Source organism: Homalodisca vitripennis, chromosome X (assembly GCF_021130785.1).
Source record: "Homalodisca vitripennis isolate AUS2020 chromosome X, UT_GWSS_2.1, whole genome shotgun sequence".
NCBI classification, from domain to species: Eukaryota; Metazoa; Arthropoda; class Insecta; order Hemiptera; family Cicadellidae; genus Homalodisca; species Homalodisca vitripennis.
The window spans coordinates 99,931,949-99,951,950 of record NC_060215.1 but is presented as its reverse complement, the minus strand read 5'-3'; the positions used below and the strand labels follow the sequence as shown (position 1 = coordinate 99,951,950).

General features: G+C 30.6%; 1 protein-coding gene across 2 annotated transcripts in view; it reads left to right on the top strand.

Annotated features, from left to right (window-relative positions):
• The first annotated feature begins 2,022 nt into the window (after positions 1–2,022).
• Positions 2,023–20,002, top strand: part of LOC124369743 (vasotab-like) — a 30,553-nt gene continuing 12,573 nt past the window's right edge. The window contains exons 1-4 of one of the 2 annotated variants that reach the window (XM_046827813.1): positions 2,023–2,162; positions 6,730–6,879; positions 9,797–9,841; positions 11,897–12,028. In XM_046827813.1, coding sequence (XP_046683769.1) covers positions 2,135–2,162; positions 6,730–6,879; positions 9,797–9,841; positions 11,897–12,028 — 355 coding nt within the window. In that variant the 5' untranslated portion in view covers positions 2,023–2,134. Of the gene's footprint in view, positions 2,163–6,729; positions 6,880–9,796; positions 9,842–11,893; positions 12,029–20,002 lie in introns of those variants that run through there. The other variant, XM_046827812.1, reaches the window with a different exon arrangement.

The window sequence follows — 20,002 nt, the reverse complement described above, 5'->3', positions numbered from 1 at the left end:
ATGGAATTACATTGTGGGGTACTTGTCCAAATTCGTATTTTCAAAGATTATTTATATTACAAAAAATCTGTTCGCATAATAAATAACTTAACTTCCCGAGAGTCGTGTAGAGAATCCTTTAAGGAGCTCAAATTATTGACATTGCGCTGTACGTGCTTGAGACGAGCATCTTCTGTCGTTTCAGGTGTACGTTGGTGCAAGGTAGGGATGTCCATGGCTATAATACAAGAGCTGGAGAAAACTACAGAGTTGCTCAACACAGATTACAGCTTCATGGCCATCTCCCATCTCAGGTGGGTGTCAGATTTATTAATTGTTTACCAGAAAATATCAAATATATCACAAATCAATCAAAATTCAAAAAGGCGTTGAAACAATATTTAATAGAAAACACACTTTATTCCGTGGGCGAGTTCTTGGAACTCAGCAACCAACGTTGTCAGAGCTGAAAGATGTGGGGAGCTGAAGGGTGTGCGACTGAGTTAATATGACAGATTGTATAATATGTGTATATGTGTAGTTATTTATTGGATGTATCTTTATTATTATTACTATTACTGTTAATTATTTGAAATGTTTATTTAATTTTAATTTTTAATGTTTTATACGTGACGAAGCTTATTGGCTGAAAATATGATTAGTGACGCATGTCATACAATTTTGTATAATTGTTAAATAATGACAATAAAGAATTATTGAATTGAATTGCATTGTATTTATTGGCATTATCAAAATAATTGTTTAATTTATTGGCAATGTGCAAAAAGGATTATAAGTCAGTTCACCATCAGTGCCTTTAATACACAACTCTTTAGAGTATTTTCCCTTCATAGGCGTTCTATTGTTTAATATTTGCCATATTACTTTTGATTTACAATCGGATGATTCAATTTTACGTAGCATTTCACTAGAATTTTCTCCTTTTATAGCTGCACGTTACTTTTACTTCAGCGGTCTGTAGTATTCTCGTGGATTCCAGATAATGTTTGTGGTAAAAGTCCTTCAATTCATCCTTAAGGTTTAGTGTATCTGGGCTTAGACTGGTTTTATTAGCTTTCTTCTCTGAAGCATTTTTTATAATTCAGAAAGGATAAGTCGAAATAGTATTTCACTTTGTCAATAAATAAGTTATATTTTTGAGTTAATATTATCAGTGTTTAAAAAATAAAGCCATTTTTATTTAGAGAGAAAACATCTAAAAACTCTCAATTTTGCATCATTAAACCTTCTGCTATTTATAAAATTTAAATCAGGAATATCTTTAAGAGGAAAAGTTTTAGTAATAATACTCTGTGCTTGGTGGTCTGATAAAGTCCTAACTACGACCCAAAGATAATAGATTTCTAATTGTTACTGTTATCAGGGTTTTCCCGTTATCAATATATTAGGACCAAATTTGTAACCCTTGAGATAACTAATGTCATCATAATTCACTTCTGTACAACTGACAAGCATAATGTAGTAGTTAGCTGCAGTATTTGTTTGGTTGCAGTTTTGCTTTACTGGGGTTATGGCTACTAATAAAATGTAACCAAGTAAAATCTTTGAACAGCCGCCATTTTGTACTGGATCTATCTTTTTGAGTGCGGTTTGCGGCATTAAACTCTGCTAGATAAGCCCTTTAAAATGATGTCCATATTGACCTATGCTCCTATTTAAGATTTCCTTCTGACTCCTTGCGGGACGTCCCCATGATATTACAGAAAACTGATAGTTCCTTCAAAAAGTATAATTTTTTAGGTATAGTATTGATGTACCAAATCTTGTTTATTTATCTGTTATCGTTCAGAAAATATTATACCCGTGCAGGACTTTATGTACACCCTGTACATATACACAGATGCACTATAATTCTAAAGAAGGCCATCCTTTTTGTGTAATGTTGAACAAATTTAATTTGTAAGCTGTCAATCAAGAATTATAGCAGCAATTTCGCACAACAATATTTTAAGTTTGACATAAACTTCACACTTTATTTCTTATCGCTTTACCCTATTGTGTTTTCAATGATATTAACGGCATGTGTATTAGCAACGGTGAAGATTTCCTTGTTCGAGTTTAATACATAAGTAGACTGCTGTATATTGTATTGTTATTACTCTGAAATAAGGTGAAGACACAAGTTCTTGTTGAAATGATGACATTATTGCTGTTCGTAATTGGTAAGTACAGTTACTTATAATGTTTTAAGTGAGAAGAAGTAACTATTTTACTTTTCATTTGTTGTTTTTAAAATATTTGCATGATACTTGTTCAATAAAGCAAGACTCTAAATAAAATTCTATAGATAATATCGTTCAATAATACTAACTGTTAAGGCATTGAGTTGTCGTGTTTCGACCGTGTATTTAATTGCTTCATTGAACTAAATGCAATTTTAAAATTTGTAAATTTATCCCCAGCAGAGCTACAATTACACAAGACTACTCCTTTATAATAATATATTTAAAAAATTGCATACAAACATCTCTACACGCTTGGCAGTCTATGTTTTCTTTGTTTTAAGCATGCAGTGTTGCTAATAATAAGTTACAAATCAAATTTCTTTCAAGTATTATTGGGAATATTTCCAAGGTGTACACATTGTTATAAAAAAAGGCTTAGAAAAATTAAATAGATTTAAGTCAATTCAGTATATTTCAGACATATTACCCACGGTTATTTACATAAAAGAATAAGGGGCATGGCATAATTTTTGCGACACGATTTCAAGAAGTGAACATATTTCATGGTTGGGCATTTAATAATGTATTTTAATTTCACCAGGTATTAACCTATTAGGACACTTTAAAACTGTATAACCTCTGGTATAGATACAAATAATATATTAATTTTCCATAAAAATAATCGAATAATTTGAGTTAAAACATCAGTTTAAGAAAACTTTTACCAATATGATATTCTGCCGAGAGATCTAGCGTTCTATTGAAGTTTTAAAACTATTATATATATCTTTTTAATTATAAATCTAGTAAACTGGCCGCTATTTATACACTGATTGGGTAATATAACAACACCTCATATGGGGAGTGGGAGTAAATCGGACAGAGCTTTAGAATGAACCAGAGCACAGGAGATATAGTTCCGGTATCAGAAAAAGAGAAGATTCTAATTCCCCTTTTGGTAGTGCCTACGCAGCACAGGGGATGAATTGCCTCCGTCACTGGAGAATGAGCAATATCTGTAGTAAAGCTACATATATTGCTATTATACTAATCTATAATACAGATACTGCTATGTTGCTACTATACAACATGCTGGTTACTGACCTCAACTTCAACTCAAGATCATGGAAATGAGCGAAATGTGTGAGCAAGATGTGCAAATATAAAGTTTTTTGAATGTTGCATTTCGTTCTAGATCACCTTCCCAGCAACCGAGTTTTCTACACATAACTTAGCTATGGTAGGAAGGGTTAATTCAATTTGACTAATGAATTTACTCCAGTTCTCTTATTGCAGCGTCTGGTATCTGACGCTGTCTGAGTTGACTCCTGGAATCTACCAGACGCTTGAATAAAAGGTAGGTTAACTGGAGTAAATTCATCATTTAAATTGAATAAACCCTTCTTATCATAGCTACTTTATGGGTAGAAAATTCGGTTGCTCCACATTGCCTAGAGATCAAGTCCGAAACATCGTAGTGCACTCAATTTTCCACCTGATGAGATAATGACTGCCACTTCACCTATTTATAGATGTCTCTATTGTTGAAACGATGTAAAGGTTCGTTTTAAGCTTCTTCGTATCAGACTTTCTTTAGATCTTTTCAGACGATCATGACTCCAGATTCCAGTAATCTGAGGCAGCGTAAGATACAAGACGCTTCAAAAAAAGGAAGGCGAATTAGAGCTGAATTCAACATTCAAATTGAACCATTCCTTCCTACTATGTCTATGTGATATTGTAAATATTTTCTTCTCAAATTTTTAAGTCACTTTTAAATGTGAACAAAACAGCAATACACTTTATCGTTGGAAAGGAATGAAGTCTACAGTCACAGAAAGACACAATGGTAAAATAATAGTAGAATCTTTTGTTTTGGAGGTTCCTCTTATTCGCTATACGCTACAATGATTAAAACCCATACAAATAACTCACATGTTTATTGAATATTTGAAACATTTGAGCGGTAGTAGTAAACTTGTGTAGTGTATAAATACCATCACTTGCAATGGCAGAAACAGAGTATTTAGATCTTCTTTCAGCCTCGTCACCACTAATTTATAGAGAAGTGCTTACACCCCACGATTCGTTTTACTTGGACACTAGAATATAAATGGAATGAGTGAGTATTCTAGTAATAATTGTGAAAACTACATAAAAAGATATGTCTGTCATGATCAGTTGTGGACTGAAGTGCAAAAGCATGAGCGTTGTATGGTATTACAAGGTGAAGAAACCTACATGTATTGCTTTACCAAACAGCTATCTGGAGGAGGTGGTAATCTGTTGCTTGCAGATTAGTAACTCATGTGTGTTTTAAAGCTACTAAGAATAAAAATGGCGTGCCACCGATAGTGAGTTACGTCCAATAAAAAACGAGATAGTAGATACGTAACATCAATTTCAGAATAAAATGTTCATTTCGTCTCTATTATGATGGAAAATCACTGCACTGTAAAAAATTGTTCATGCTGTACGTAAGAGTAAATCTTGAATCAAAAAAGGACTAGACGCAACCATTGAAAAATATTTAAACAGTAGAGAATAGTGCATTATTAAAAATGTTTTATGAGTTACAGCTTTCGAATTAAAAATATTGTCACTAAAATTCGTGAATGCGGTTCTCTATTGGGTGTTTAGAGATGTTATTATACATCAGCACCCACCAGACATGCACAGATGAATGTGTCATTGTGAATGTGAGCATCTTACACTGGACATGAAACATGAAATGTTGGAAAATATGTTCGTTGTTATTGTAATCTATACACTTCAATATAGTTTGTCTAATACAAAACAACTACTTTAAAACGTATTAAAAAGTTCAATAATCTTTCTATCTGCAAGCATTTGGTTTTGAAATATTTAGAATAGACCTCAAAGGATAAATAGTAACATACTATAAGAAATAATGACAATTTAGAGTAACCACTGTTATATTTATACCACTGTTTACTTTGTACCAGATTTGGAGATGAGACTAGTGATGGACACCAGCGAAGCTAATCTCTAAAAATGTACTAACTTTACTCTATTGAAAAAACTATAGATGTTATTAAAATTGTTCCTACGATGGAAAATAATATGTAATGAATTAAAATATTTGTAGAAGCTTAACATTAACAAACTTATTAGAGATTTAATGTTAGTAATAAATGACTAGATCATTTTGATGATTTTATGGATATGGAAATCAAAACTTGGATCACCATAATCATGTAAATAATTTATTTAAAACGTCCAGGTTTATCAAATGGCGTGTTTAGCATCAAAGAGAATATTATTATATACGGTAAAAGAAAGGATGCCATTGTTGATGAATAGTGAGTGTGAGTTTTCTCCGAAGTTTGAAGGCTCTATTCACTTTGCCGTGCTATTGAATGTTGAAAATTATGAATATACACAAAAATACCAAAATGATATAGGAATCCAATGCCGAGTCGGCTGTCTAACGTGTCAAAGAATGCCGGTTACTAGTTACAGTATTGTTACCGAATTAATGGCGATTCCTTGATTTCGGGGGCAAAGCAGTATTACGAAGCAGTTAGTACTGATAAATGACGCAATAAGGTAGATATGATCTGTACAAAACCTACGCAATCAACGAAAAGGTAAATGAATCCGGACTGAAGTGCGGTGTCCGTGATGCAAAAGACCGTAATTATAATATATATATATATATATATATATATATATATATATATATATATATATATATATAAAATAACGTTTTGGATAGGATGGAGAAGGAGCTGCTGAAGGATAAACTCAATGTGAGACACAGGATTTCTAGACCAGGAAAGGCAAGAAGAAGTTCGTTTTATAGTTTCTGGTGGAGTGCAGTTCTAAGGTAAGAAATATAATGAGAGGTCAGTAGGAAATTTGTCTGGAGGTGCTTACATGCTGCAGAGTGAAGGACTGAGAGGGTTTCTTTCAGTACTTTTAAGTACCATAGGCATTGCTATGTTACTTATAGTAATTAAGTAGTAATATAAGCTCCATAACTTGTAGAAAACTATTTTCACTTATTTAGATATGTGTAGTTGTACTAATATTAAACCACAACACTTTGTAGACGATGTATGCATTTGAGTTATTTTGCGTTGTTATTTAATTCAAGTTGCAGAATATAAATACGTTATGAAAAAATATTTTTTTTAATTTGAAATTAACATTACTATGAAATTAACAAGTGACAAGTAGTACAAGTGAAAATTTAAATAAAGTAATATAAGTTAATTTTAAATTAAATTATACGTATTATAAAATTATAAGAAATAAAGAATAATACAATAGACTGTTAAAATAAATTGAAATAATATAAATGAAACAATAATAATATGTTAACAAAAAAAAAAAAAAAATTAAAATATTTGTTTTTATTCATTGAAACTTTTTTTCATATTGTACCTTCAAAATATATGTCAAATTACACAATTATTGAATATCCAGTGATAAGCGGGATAATAATTTAAAATTGATATTATTGGCTTAAGTACTGCTTAAAAATAAAACTTCATATGATGAATTTTTGCCTGAAGAGTAATTATAACATGATTTTCAGTGGGCATAGTGCATGGAGTATCAGGACAAACGGATTGTCCAAAAGCTTGCACAAGAGAATATAACCCTGTGTGTGGCTGCAGTAGTGATGGAACTATGACCTTCAGTAACTATTGCGAGTACAATAATACAGTAGTATGTCTAGGTGGAGGTAAGTTGGCTTCATACGTACTATGACAAAGCACGTTGCTATTGCTAGAGGCTTCTGTTTCTCTTTAAAAGTTTACATGGAAGCATTTCATTTACTGACATCTCATTTCCTAGACATGCGTTTATTAAATTCACACCCTTAACGTATTACAGAAGTATACTATTAGTTAGCATAAGTATTCTGTATATTCAAAAAAATATTGAATGATATTTTTCTGTGAATGATTACAAGATAGACAATTCAATTGCGTTTGCTGCACTGCACTTCTTACATGATAGTAGTATCTCACGATAATTTAACATTATTGTAAAAAATATTTTGTTGTTTTAAAATAATTTTGGTTTATTTCCCCAAGCACTTTTCAATTGATTTACTTTTAAACATTACAAATATAAATGTTTTAAGTAATTTTGGATAATATTGCATTCAGAAGTTTGAATACAAAATCTCAAAACAATACCTTGACGGCAACCGATTTTTGTGCGCTGGTTGGTTTAAGAAGTAAATATCGCAATTTCTTATACAGAAAGCACTCACAGACTTCTTATATTTGAACTCAGTGCTGTTTGACATCCCCGTTATATATGTTATTTTTGCTCTTTTAGAAACAATAAGCCCGCCTTAGCGATTAGCGACAAAGAAACGACTCAATTTTAAAGTTCAGTAATTATCATTATATTAAATATTGAACACTACTAAGTGTAATAAATGTAATATTCGAAAACGACCATTTTCTTATATCTCCGTATGAGAGACAGCCTTTGGATTGCTTCCCGGCTTCCCTAGACACCTTGAAACACTCCTTTAGAACCTTTGCACTAATTTAACATGTTGATCTTCAGATGAATAGTAATAGCTATGTCCTTTACAAACATATATCATATACAGTTTACAGATATCAAATTACAGGCGCAGTTGCAAAATGTTTTAACCAAGAACAACTTTTCGAATATGTTTTTCTTATTTGCTATTCTCTTAACTGCTATCTTTTGGTTTTTAGAATAAAATTAGTGATAATAATAGTAAACCTATTCATTCGTTATTTATTTATTAAGACATCAAGAGTATGTTATACTGGTTTAAAAATGAAAACTGCGTAGAGGAATTAGTTTAATGGGTGGTATGAAAGCTGCTTTAGCTGGCTTGCTAAAGGTAGCCCTGATAATTCGGCATGGCCAGGATACATCAAGAAAAAAGTAGGTCTCTGTGCTTTTATTTGGTGGATCTTTCATTACAGTTTGAAAAGTGTTCATGGAACGTAAAGTAGCATGTGCTCTATTATTGTATTACTGACTCTCCGCTTCAGATTATGTACTGTTGTACTGTAAGGTCTAAAAACTGTTTTTGACATTTGATTCGTGAGAAAGTTCATTAATCATCGAACAAAGGGATGACTGGCGAGGTATATGTGTCAGCAGAAGTCTCACTAAAATACTTCATACATAAGTTTAACTCTGGATATTATTCTGATCACTTAAGAAGTGATGCCTGGATACGTGTGAGAATGAGTTTATAAAAGAGTCGAATTACAAATCAAAGTATTTTTATTATTTAAAGTATAATTGGTGATATATATTTTTGACCTGAGGCTGGTTATTGTTTTTTAACTGGGAGCAACCCTTATTTGAGTAATTTGTAAGTAAAGTAGTACACAGATAACAAAATATAATTGTTTCATTGGAAATAATTTATCACCATCATAAACGTTGGTAGTAAGTATCCTATTTTTTGGAGCAAATTGAATAGACTTGGATTTCTCCATTTTGTTAAAAACCAAAAATGATATTTTAGGTCAAAACCCTGGTTATCTTGTAATTTGAAGAATAAACCTAAATAAATAACCCAAAAATAAACTATTAGGATATGTATATACCATTGTAACATTTAAAAAGTGTTCTGGTTAATTTAAAAAATCTTTAAAACGTTATTACTGCTTAATAACTTCAAAGCGTTTCGTAATATTTTGTGCAGTTCTTGAAATTGTAAAAATTAACCCTGTCATGATCTTGCTAAGAAAATCTTTTTTACTTAGGAAGGTGCTGTGTGGAAGTTTATAGTTAGTTTACAATGCAATACATTTTTTGACATTAAGAGCTGTACAATTTAGTATTCTCTAATATTTGAGATCTTACTATACAAAATGTTTCACTTACTAACAATGGAGCGTACTCTATTTTATTTGTATTTCGTATAAAAGATAGTCAAATCATGTTTATGAATGCGAATCAACTGAAGTTAGATTAAGATTCAATTGGCAGATGTAATCGAACGCTGCGCTCTAAATATATCATTTACGGCTCACCAAATTTTGGGAAAATCTCTAGTTATATAGTTTAGAATTTCCGTTTTAATTTAAACTTCCCCTTTTATTTATTTATGTACATAACCAACCCTTTGTAAATATTCCTATTATGATGTATAAGGCAGTTTGAACTGTCTTGTAATTAAAATAAGTTAAATCACTTTCACTTTTGGTGACTAGCCTCCAATACGGCCAAAGACAAAAGAACATAAGCAGACGTTGATTCTTCTTAAACAAATCACATTCAACTTATCTACCTTGCAATTGACCAACAAGTTTCAAAGTTATGAATAAATATTATAATTGTTTTAACGTTGAATTTATATTGTTTCCACTTGGTTTGCTGGACCTTCTCTAATGAGAAAGAATTCTGAGCTTCTTAACTAAAAACCAAAATTTGATAAAACCAAGGTGTATTATGTATAACTGTTCTTATTTGAACATTTCTGAGGAAAACAGTATATAAGATTTATAAAAGGTATATGTATACTTGTATAAATATAGTATTCATACATATATTACTTTTGTTTTATAAATAAGTTATATATATATATATAATGTGAAACGTTTTTCTTATAACATTTAATAGTTTTAATTGCAAATGATATTTTATAGATTACACAATACTTCGTTATGGACAATGCAACAGTAATGACGCAAGTAAGTGCATTTGATTAATAATAGATTTATTGAATTACTGTATTCTCTTATACGTTACACGATAGTATAAGATCTAAAGAAGACATAAAGGGTTAAGAGGGTTTTAATAACCTGTTTATATCTAGGTTAACATACCTGTATGTATTTAATTTTCAATGATATTCCTACATTTGATAAAATGCAACAATAAGGCTTCCAACAAATTTACATAAAAATATCTTAAATTGTTAGTACAGTATTGTTCGTACAATCTATTATTGGAACTAGAAATGATAGTATTCGTTTACATTGTCAATGTGAAGTGAGCGTTCTTATAACATCCTAAAATAACTCACTGAATCTATTTATCAAGGTTTACATAAATTTAAAAACAATCATATTTACACGTAATCATTCATTAGTGATGAAAAGGATTGTCTTAAGGACAGTAGAGTACAACAAGTACAACACTATGTGTAACTACTTGGACTGTAACAATGAACCATATAATAGCACATTACCCAAATAAACACTACCAGAAGCACATGAAAACATTGAACTCTACCTGATTAAATGATAGATAATAGCATAAAACAGATAGATTGCTAGGAGAGGTTAACAATGGTAGTAAAGAACAGTTTTTTTGGAAGGAGCTATGCCAACTCATCGACGTTGTTTTCGCTTCAGGACAGGTACAAGAGGCGAACATCTAGCTTAGATCCTCAGGGCTCCCAGAGGAGTGTACCGATGTCCATGGGCGACACCTCTATCACTCCACAACTACAGTTACATGCTTGGGGTTAAAGGATTCCATATGTCTATCACACACTAATCGGGTACATAATGCGTGCTTTGATGAGTGCGTTAGGTCATAAAGAGAGCAATTTCTAACGTACACTGCTTGAGTCCAAGTCCAGGCTACACTATTCTCAAAGATCAGACATCACGCCACGTCAACCGGCCAATAGGGCACGACCTCTTGATCTGGCATCAGGGATCAAAGTACAAGTTAAGAAAATGGACAGAATCCTTTTCAATGATCAAATTGAATCTTATTCTAACCGAACATAATCGTAAATATTATGCACTAACCTTTCCGGCCGACGAGCCACCTATTACATGATAGCATTTTATAATGCTTCGCAGACGGTGAGAAACATCATCAATATATGTTCATATATAGTTCAATGGTGTCTCTTAAAAAATTGTAATTGTTAGGTTACAGATCTATCCTGACATCTGGTATTTTTTTTATCATGTTATGGAATAATATCCTATTTGTGTTCTAAAATACAATATAGAAACACACACACACCCACACGCACATACACACAAGGTATTAATTAAAATTTTCTCTCATATTTAAGTTTTACGTTTCTTTTTCTTCTTCAAAACCTTGAAAAATTGTGTATGTTACAGGTATGGCTATATCAATTTATCAATAACCTCTCAACAGAAAATATGATAGCCTAACTCCAATACATATAATTGTATAGAAGTAACTAGTACATAATTTTGATAAGAACCAACATGTGTTATTTTTATTTTTACAAATTATTTGTTTTTCAAAAATATTCTTGATTGTTCATGTTATGTGACAGAGTTAAACTGGCACTATTTTGATAAGGATAAGTAAATTTATTGAGCTTTGTAATATTAATTTCCATAGTAAAAATAATTAATGTATTCATATTTTAGACTTGTAACTTCATTAAGTATAGTTTGTAGCAAATAACATAAACATACAGATAAATGTAAAACCTTGCATTTTACAAAACACCTAAGTTTAGCATTCAACTTTCGTGAATGTTAAATTAATTATAAAAATTCTAAGATATTTAAGATTATTGGTATATAATCTATATACAAATTAAAGCAAATAAAATAATAATAATAACAACGATAGAGATTTTTAGTGAGTTAAATATCCTGGCTTGATGTATTTTTAGATCTTTAAAAGATTAACTAACTTGCATGTCTATAATGTGTACAGCAACACTAATGTTGTAATGTGCTTTATCTTGTAATGAAAAGTATTTTATTCACTAAAAATCATTGTTTCTGTGTTGTTACCAGGGGACTGTAACTGCCGCAAGAGTGAGGTCTGCCCGTTAATAGAGCAGTTTGTTTGTGCCTACAGTCCTACAAAAGGCTGTAAGTCTTTCGGCAACAGTTGTCTACTCAGAAGAGAGAACTGTATCAATGGAGGTATTTTTAATAAAAAAACAATTAGCTAGGTTGTCACTATACATTTTTCATTAGAAATTAAAGTACAGACTCTTTCTTTTATCTTCGTAAAACTTTTAAGCATTTTTATCATATATATCATACATACATACATACATACATACATACATACATACATACATATATACCACTTTTGGGACAGTCAGAAAATCAATGTAAAATACTTTTCAATGTACCATAAACGAATCTGTAAATCACGAATGAAAAATAATCGAATCTATAGCTGTTTGCTTCTACTTTCTTAAGCTGTTTTATGCAAGATGATGAAATCTAAATTTTACTGGATTTCTCTAATATAGTTCTTAATCACGTCATATGATAAAAATTTCTCAGAAACAACAACAATATAACAATCGCATTAGCAACAGCATTTTGAAAATCCATATTGATAATTATATCGTTCTTTGAACCAGAAATATTGGTCAAACTCTTTGTTGTATTAATGACATAAATGGGTCTATTTGCTATAAATTCTTTGGGATTGTAATGCATTTCCATATTTTTGTAGCAAACTTTCTTAAAATCTTGATACATCTGATACGTAATTCTGAAAAGACCTCCGGAAATGTTTATATTTTGTAATTCATCTGGATAATAAGAACCATTAAATTTTACTCTGATATTTTTTACATTCAAACTATCGAACTTTGAAGGATTTTTTTCTTGATTATTCTGTCTATCTGTTTAAAAACCAACAATAATGAACTTGGGATTGAAAATATTTCTATAAATATTTGTGATATCGAATGAATAAGTTGTTCCGGAAATACCTTTTTGCCCAATACATTGCCAATATAGAAAATAAAACATAATGTTTTGACTTTTTATAATTTCATCAATCAACCGAATTTTACTCGTGGTTTTGTAATCAATCATCGGACCTCTAATGAAAAACTCGTTAATTGTAATTTTTCCATCAACTGGCATATCATTTCCAGTTTTTGTTTTTAATATCGCATCATCATCTTCAGCTCTTATGAAACTAATGTAAAATCCACCTTTATAGATTGGAAAATTTACATTTTCAAAGAATCCTAGGCCGAAATGTGCTAAATCACCGACAGCTTCAAATTATCCAAATTTAAAAATTGATTCAAAACTATTTGAAAATACATCACTTTTGGAATAAGATATGGTTCCTTTAATAGTACTTAATTGACCACAATTTTCAATTTCTTCTATCAATTTATTGTGTTTTCTTAATTCAATTTTAGAGAATAAAAACGGCACGAAATTATCAATCAATCTGACATCATTTGTTCCAAGATATGCTTGAACATCTTGTTTTGTTAAAGTTCCAGAAATATAAAACTGAAAGTTAGACGAGCAAAAATTATCTCCAAAATCAATATTAAACTCAGTTCTTTTATTCGGTTCATTCAAATGTTGTTTACTACTTGGATAAAATTTTTAAACTCAGCCCTGTCAATATCGCCTGAATACTTTTTGTAGTCCGCCATTTATTAAGAAAAAATTTCAAATTTTGTTTACGAAGTTTTAAACATTATGTATAAGGTAGATATTTTTTCATTGATTTAATGTGAGTTTTTATAAGAAAGGATATAAATTTTAGTCATTTATTAATGATCTACTTCGTCATATTCGGGATTTTGTGCTTTAAATTTTGCAATTTCAGCTACATATTTCAATAAAATTTGCACAGGATAGTAACCGCTGTCTATAATATAGTTCCAATCAACCGAATCTTTAAATTCTTCTACAAATCCTGTGCTCAAGTGTTGATAAAGGCAAATAACAGACAAATGTTCTTTCAACTGATATTTTCTCTAATGAATTCTGAGGTCAAATTTTGATATTTTGCAATGTTATACGAATTTAACTTATTAATGTACTATCTTCGGATAGTTCATATTTTTGAGAAATATCATCCCAATGTTCTATTTTCAAATCTCTTTCGTGTTGCATTATAAAAAAATCGAAAGCACAGTAATGTCCCACCATCTCTATTTATAAGGAAAAATTTTCAAATCAAGGTTTTATAAATTGGCTCTTTTTACTGTTACATTCAGCACATTTTCCAGAAATTCTCTTAACTCCATTGATGTTTGCAATAATATTTTATATAATTTGTTGCAGTTTTTGCCTTACACCTCACACAAGATATAAGTGTCATTTATAAAAGAAAAATTTATCGTGCATAAACCCCTGCGAGTGTACCTACTTCATCAATTCTTTTATCAAGTTCTTCCTTGAACTTATTAATTTGTTCTTCTCATTTTTGAAATTTATCAGCATATGAATCACTGTATTGAAAAAATTTATGAGCAATATTCTCAAAAGTTTTTGTTGCATCTAAACTAAACTTATTAATGCTTTCTTCTAGTTTTATCATGACGATATTGATGATAAACGTATATGGCACGTATTCAATTAAGCGTTTCGCCATTTATTTTTCATTAATTTCATCACAATTTTCTACAGATCTTTTACTTATTTCTTCAAGTTTTTCATAGACTTCTGTTGTAAAAATCTTTAACATGTTGTTTATGATTCTCATAATTTTGGTTCAGTTCATCAAACATTTTAATATGATAATCTAATTGCTCTTTTACGATAACATCAAACGGATAAATTCCTCTACTAACGCTGCTAAGTCTTTTTCCTTTAAAATCTAAGGCATTTTTAACATTCGGATCATTTAGATCAACAATATCGATGTTTTTCTGATAATTTTAGAGGTTTTAAATTTTGTTCTTTAACAACAACATCATATTTGTCAATACCAGGTCGGACACCGACAATTCTTTTCTTATTAGCTAAACTAACATAATTCTTTTCAACTTTGATCGCATCAGTAATTTTATCAGCTTTTTCGATATGAAACATTAAATTGGTAAATATTTTTTCTGCATCTTCAAATTATTTTTTCAATTTTGTTATTTTATCAGCAACTTCATTTGAACTCATGAAACTTAGAATGTTATCATATTCTGCTTTAAAATATTCAATCTTGACAGTAAACATATCTGAATCTGGATGGTTTTGCAATAAACTTTCTAACTTGTTATCAAACTCATTTCTCAAACTATCAAAATTCAAACTATTAACTTTATTTCGAATAATTTCATCTACATTTTGAATACTTTCTGTTTTAATTTGTGTTCCAAATACATCAAAAATATTTTGTGAATCCGTATTTATTAAGCAATAATTTGTTAACAACTTCTTTAAACTCTTTACCATTATTCAATTCATTCAAAACAAAAAACATAAATGACCACAAATTGGGGGTCTCTTTAGTCTTGAATTTGAGAATCTTTATAATAAACGTCTGATTTTTTCAAATATTGGACCAATTCTGTCGGTGGTTTGTCCTCAATTCTTCCATACGAATCAAAATAATATGCATTCTTATCATTTTTATAATAGCAAATCCAATGCGTTCCACTTCCCATAATCGAGTCTAAATTCACAATTCCACATTCAAATTTCTTAACTTTTTCAGGTAATGTATCACGCATGAAAGTTCCTCTAAAATTTTTAATGTTTTTGCAGATTTCTTCCAATTCCCCGAATGTTAATGGTTTGATTTCAATTTTTTTTTAATGTTTGATTTCTCGTAATTCAATGGAATACGACATGTTTTATGCAAAAACATAGAGGCAAATTCTAGGCATATTGCAGATAAAACTGTACAAGATAAGGCAATGGATCGATTTTTATCAAAAGATGCTAGTGTATGTGAGAGATTTTTCAGAATTCCAACAGCTGGAGCAATGTTTTTAAAGATAAAACTAGGAATGGGAATCGAGGAAAACTTGAAATTTTAGCTATATAAAATGGAGAAACAATCTGTGAACGTAAATTTTAGTACTAATCAGAAAGAAAAAATAAAATCTCCCTTTAAAAAGAAAATACCTGTTAGTATTCTATTTAAAATAGATCAACTAAAAAAATGGTGAAGATAAAATACTTTTAACGAATAGACAATACAATAAACTCGAAAAACATAAGAAAAACAATAAAGGAATCAGAATAGAATTTTCTTATAACCAGTTAAAAGAGCTTAAAAATGGTGGACTTTTGAAAGATTTATTAGATTATGGAGAACATATTCTAGTTGTTAAATATGTTGTTTCCATATGTTAGAAAAGCTGCTCCAATTGTTTAAAAAAAGACATAATTCCTATTGTTCGAAAAATTTTAAATTGGTTAGCTAAAGAGTTTAGAAGATGTTACAGGATTTTACTATCTACCACCAATATGCGGCTGCATATTTCTGTAACGTCGTCCTGAATACCGTGCTGGAGGGATATCCATAATATTTTACATATTCACTTATATGAACTTATGCGGGAAGATAAATTCATATTGTTCTCAATTATGTTCCGAATATCCTACTAGCTTAATTGCAAAATCACCAAAACGTTTGATAAAAGTGCAATTTTCTCCGTCCGTTTTATCTTGAGTTGTTTATATTCTCCATGTCGAGAATTGTAATTTGAGTTTGAAACATAGATCAGAAGAACGAAAAGCATGTTAGAAACCTTTTTTACAGGAGCACTTTATTTTAACTGATAATCGCCCAATGGTCTGCTATTGCAGTCTCAAACAGATTCTAGTTCTCGGGGGTAAAGAAGAAGTATTTAAAAAATAAACCTGGGAAATTCAGGAATTCAGCCAATCTAGATGCATATCTGCATCTACTCAATAAGATAATTAATTTTTTCCTAAAAGAAGCTACAATCTAATTCCTCCAGATTCTAAACCTGAGACAACAAAGATAACAAATGAATAATAAATTAACTTTGAAAATTAATAATTTAAGAAACACTAGAGATTACTTGTAATAATAATTTTTATGTTAGACGATCCTACCCACTAAGCAAAAATGTGCGCAATACTTAGCTCAATCCTACCACTAACGTACTAGTCCTTTTTAATAAACAGATATAAAGTATGACCTTCATGACATTTATTTTCTTCAAGTTGTATCAAAGTCAGTGGGATAAGGCTGTAAACCTAATATCTAATTATATCTTCATCAGCTAAAATATAGGAATCGTTAGATTTTAAATTTAAAATGAACTGTGCCAAAACATTTTTATAAAACGTACGAGTCAATTGCCGATATATACAGGTGTTATGTAACGGGGTGACTATGGTAACAATTGCATATCTACTAGCCAGCTGTCTGTAGTTATTTGTCGTGATGGATCGTGGTGGGTGTGCTAGGTGGAAGATAAAGCGATCAGTCAACTTCCAGCAAGAAACCTCTTTAGTAAGAGATACGATTGTTAGATACCTCTTACTCCAAATATTTTAATTACTGTGTTTTATTACATAATTATTATCTAGATTTTAATCGTTTAAGGCCAAATATTAGACCTTATGCAAACAAGGTCTGAAGCCGAGTAATTTTTTTCTACTCTGGTAATTTTAATGTCTTTGTAAAATCGTTGCAACATCTCGAACAAACAACACCATCTGGAAACACAGATTACAATATGACGTCGCGCCGCGTCGCAGAGATAAGATAAAGTCTCAAAGTTCCATAGAACTACTAGTTTCAGTGACTTCTCTCAATGAAAATATATATTTCCAATTCTGTTTGCTTTGAACTAAAAATGTAAAATAGGACAAAGATACATTGATTTTGAACTTATCAGTTTGAAGCCTATCTAGAGAGCGAGATGGTGGGTAGTCTCAGTGTCCATGTCATAAATGAACCTTTTTATGAGGGACGTACGCTGGTTCCCCCTCTCATGAAATTGTAACAGTGTGGTTAATGTATGTTTTAATTTGAAAAGTATCACCAATCAGTGTATAGTATATGGCAGGATAAACAGATATTTAAATCAAAGAGACAACGGTCCAATTTCAGTTAGATAAGTAATTAAGAAAAAGGCATTAAGTACACAAGAAAAAACCAAGTTAGTGAGTGTGATAAGGTAAATTAATACTTTTTTACGCTGATAAATCGTTTTTTATGACAGGCGAACACAGTTTCATCTGTTCTCAGCAGCCATTTTTAAGAATGGTGGTTTTTATAAATTATATTTACCATCAGAGGAGCGTTGTTAATTAACAATGGAAGATTCTACATTATATTTACCTTATTTTTTACGATATAAGTTAGCAGTTTTAATTCAATTTTTTTGTTTTTTTTTTCCTTATTTAAACTCATTTATAATTTCTCAAAGTTCTTTTCTTAGATTTTTATTTCTACTGTAAGCAATGCCACCGTCGAAAAACTCGAAGTATAGCTGTAATTTAATTAGTTTGCTATAAAAATAACACCAGCTTGACAACAATTTTAATTAGTCATAAGAAATTTTATGAATGCCCTTTTGAATGCTTAATTTATACCATTACACTATATATATTTGCAGGAACTGAGATGCCGAATCTGGGTTTGATTTACTTGTATAAAACACCACGTAATAATTTACATGGTTTTAATAGCGTTCACACTCTGATTCATAACCTTATTACAATAAACAGGAATACGATGATTTTTCGGGATTTGTATATATTTGGTTTAATATAACAGGTAACGTATTAAAAAACCTCCGTAGTGTTTTTGTTCCAAACGATTCTACTAGTATATAGCTGGACCCACTAGAATATCGTAATATTGGATAACGTTGTTACGAATATGTTGTGAAAGTATTTTATGCAACTATATTTAGTCCCTTATCAGACCATGAAGCTCAACTGAAAAATATGATAGGGTTTTTGAAATAGCGAATGGTTTTCATAAATTAAGAAAAACAAGAAAATACATTTATTTTATTGCTGTGATGGATTAGTTAGCTACTGTTGTGAATGGAATTATTCACCAGCACTCAAAATATATTACTTTCATTGATATTCTTCATAAATTATATTTATTCTTTCCCGTTTAAGCGATTAAGTGTTTATTGAAATTAACAAAAATAAGATGAACACGAAATTATTGCTAATCAAAATGTTGATCTAAGCATTCTAACTAGTAACACAAGTGACCAAATAAAAATACATTATTAATGTAGACAAGTTTCTTTTCGTAAACCTTTGCTAACTGAGAAGAGAACTGAAATGGCTCAAAAAAATCCCAGTAACTGATTTCATTTAGAAGGCAAATTGGAATGTCGAGGGGAAAGAAGACGCTATTGAGACATTTGAAGCACATTCAGAAGTTGCAAATATTTTAAACAGTTACTTTTCAAACATAACTAAAGTAATTTCCTCCTACAACCATGCGACGTAAAATATAATACCTACAACATAATGATCTGGTTTATCTAATATTGGCTTAATATTTTTCAATTCAATAACTGGTTTTTATGGTAAAACGATCACATTATGTCCATAAAGTCCAAAATATTGCGTGGACTGGATAACATTTTCAGTTAATTTCTTAAACAAATATTAGAATATATTAACCTATGGTATAACTCTTTTTAATGAATATATTACTATTTTTTGGTACTTTTCGGTCATTTTTGTGCTTCTTTTTGTCATACCTGTCAGTCATTACAAAGGAGATAGAAGCCAATTATCATCCAATCGTCCTATTGTTTGTCAAAGGTTCTAGAAAATATGTTATACGACTAGTAGCAAACTCATCTTGAAAGGTTTAATCTTGAGGTTCCAAACTCGTGTCACGTCAAATCGGCTAACGGCCGATTATTGCTGACTTTCTTTCTCATGTTTCTTGAGCGTCGTGAATCCACTGGGTTTTTTATAAGCCTCCTAAACTTTTATCGGGGGGATCAACGGCATTAACACTAAAAGTTTTCAAACTGACAGTGCCCAAGATATGCCTCTCCCATGGTTCAAATCACACTATCAAATCGGCAACAGTCTGTTGACGTTTATTCTGGTGTTTATAAAAACGTTATTAAGTCAAGCAACACAGTGGTTTCGAAGTCCAACACACCGTCTGACTTTTATGAGTGAGAAGTGGTATATACTAGAATTGCTTTTCAA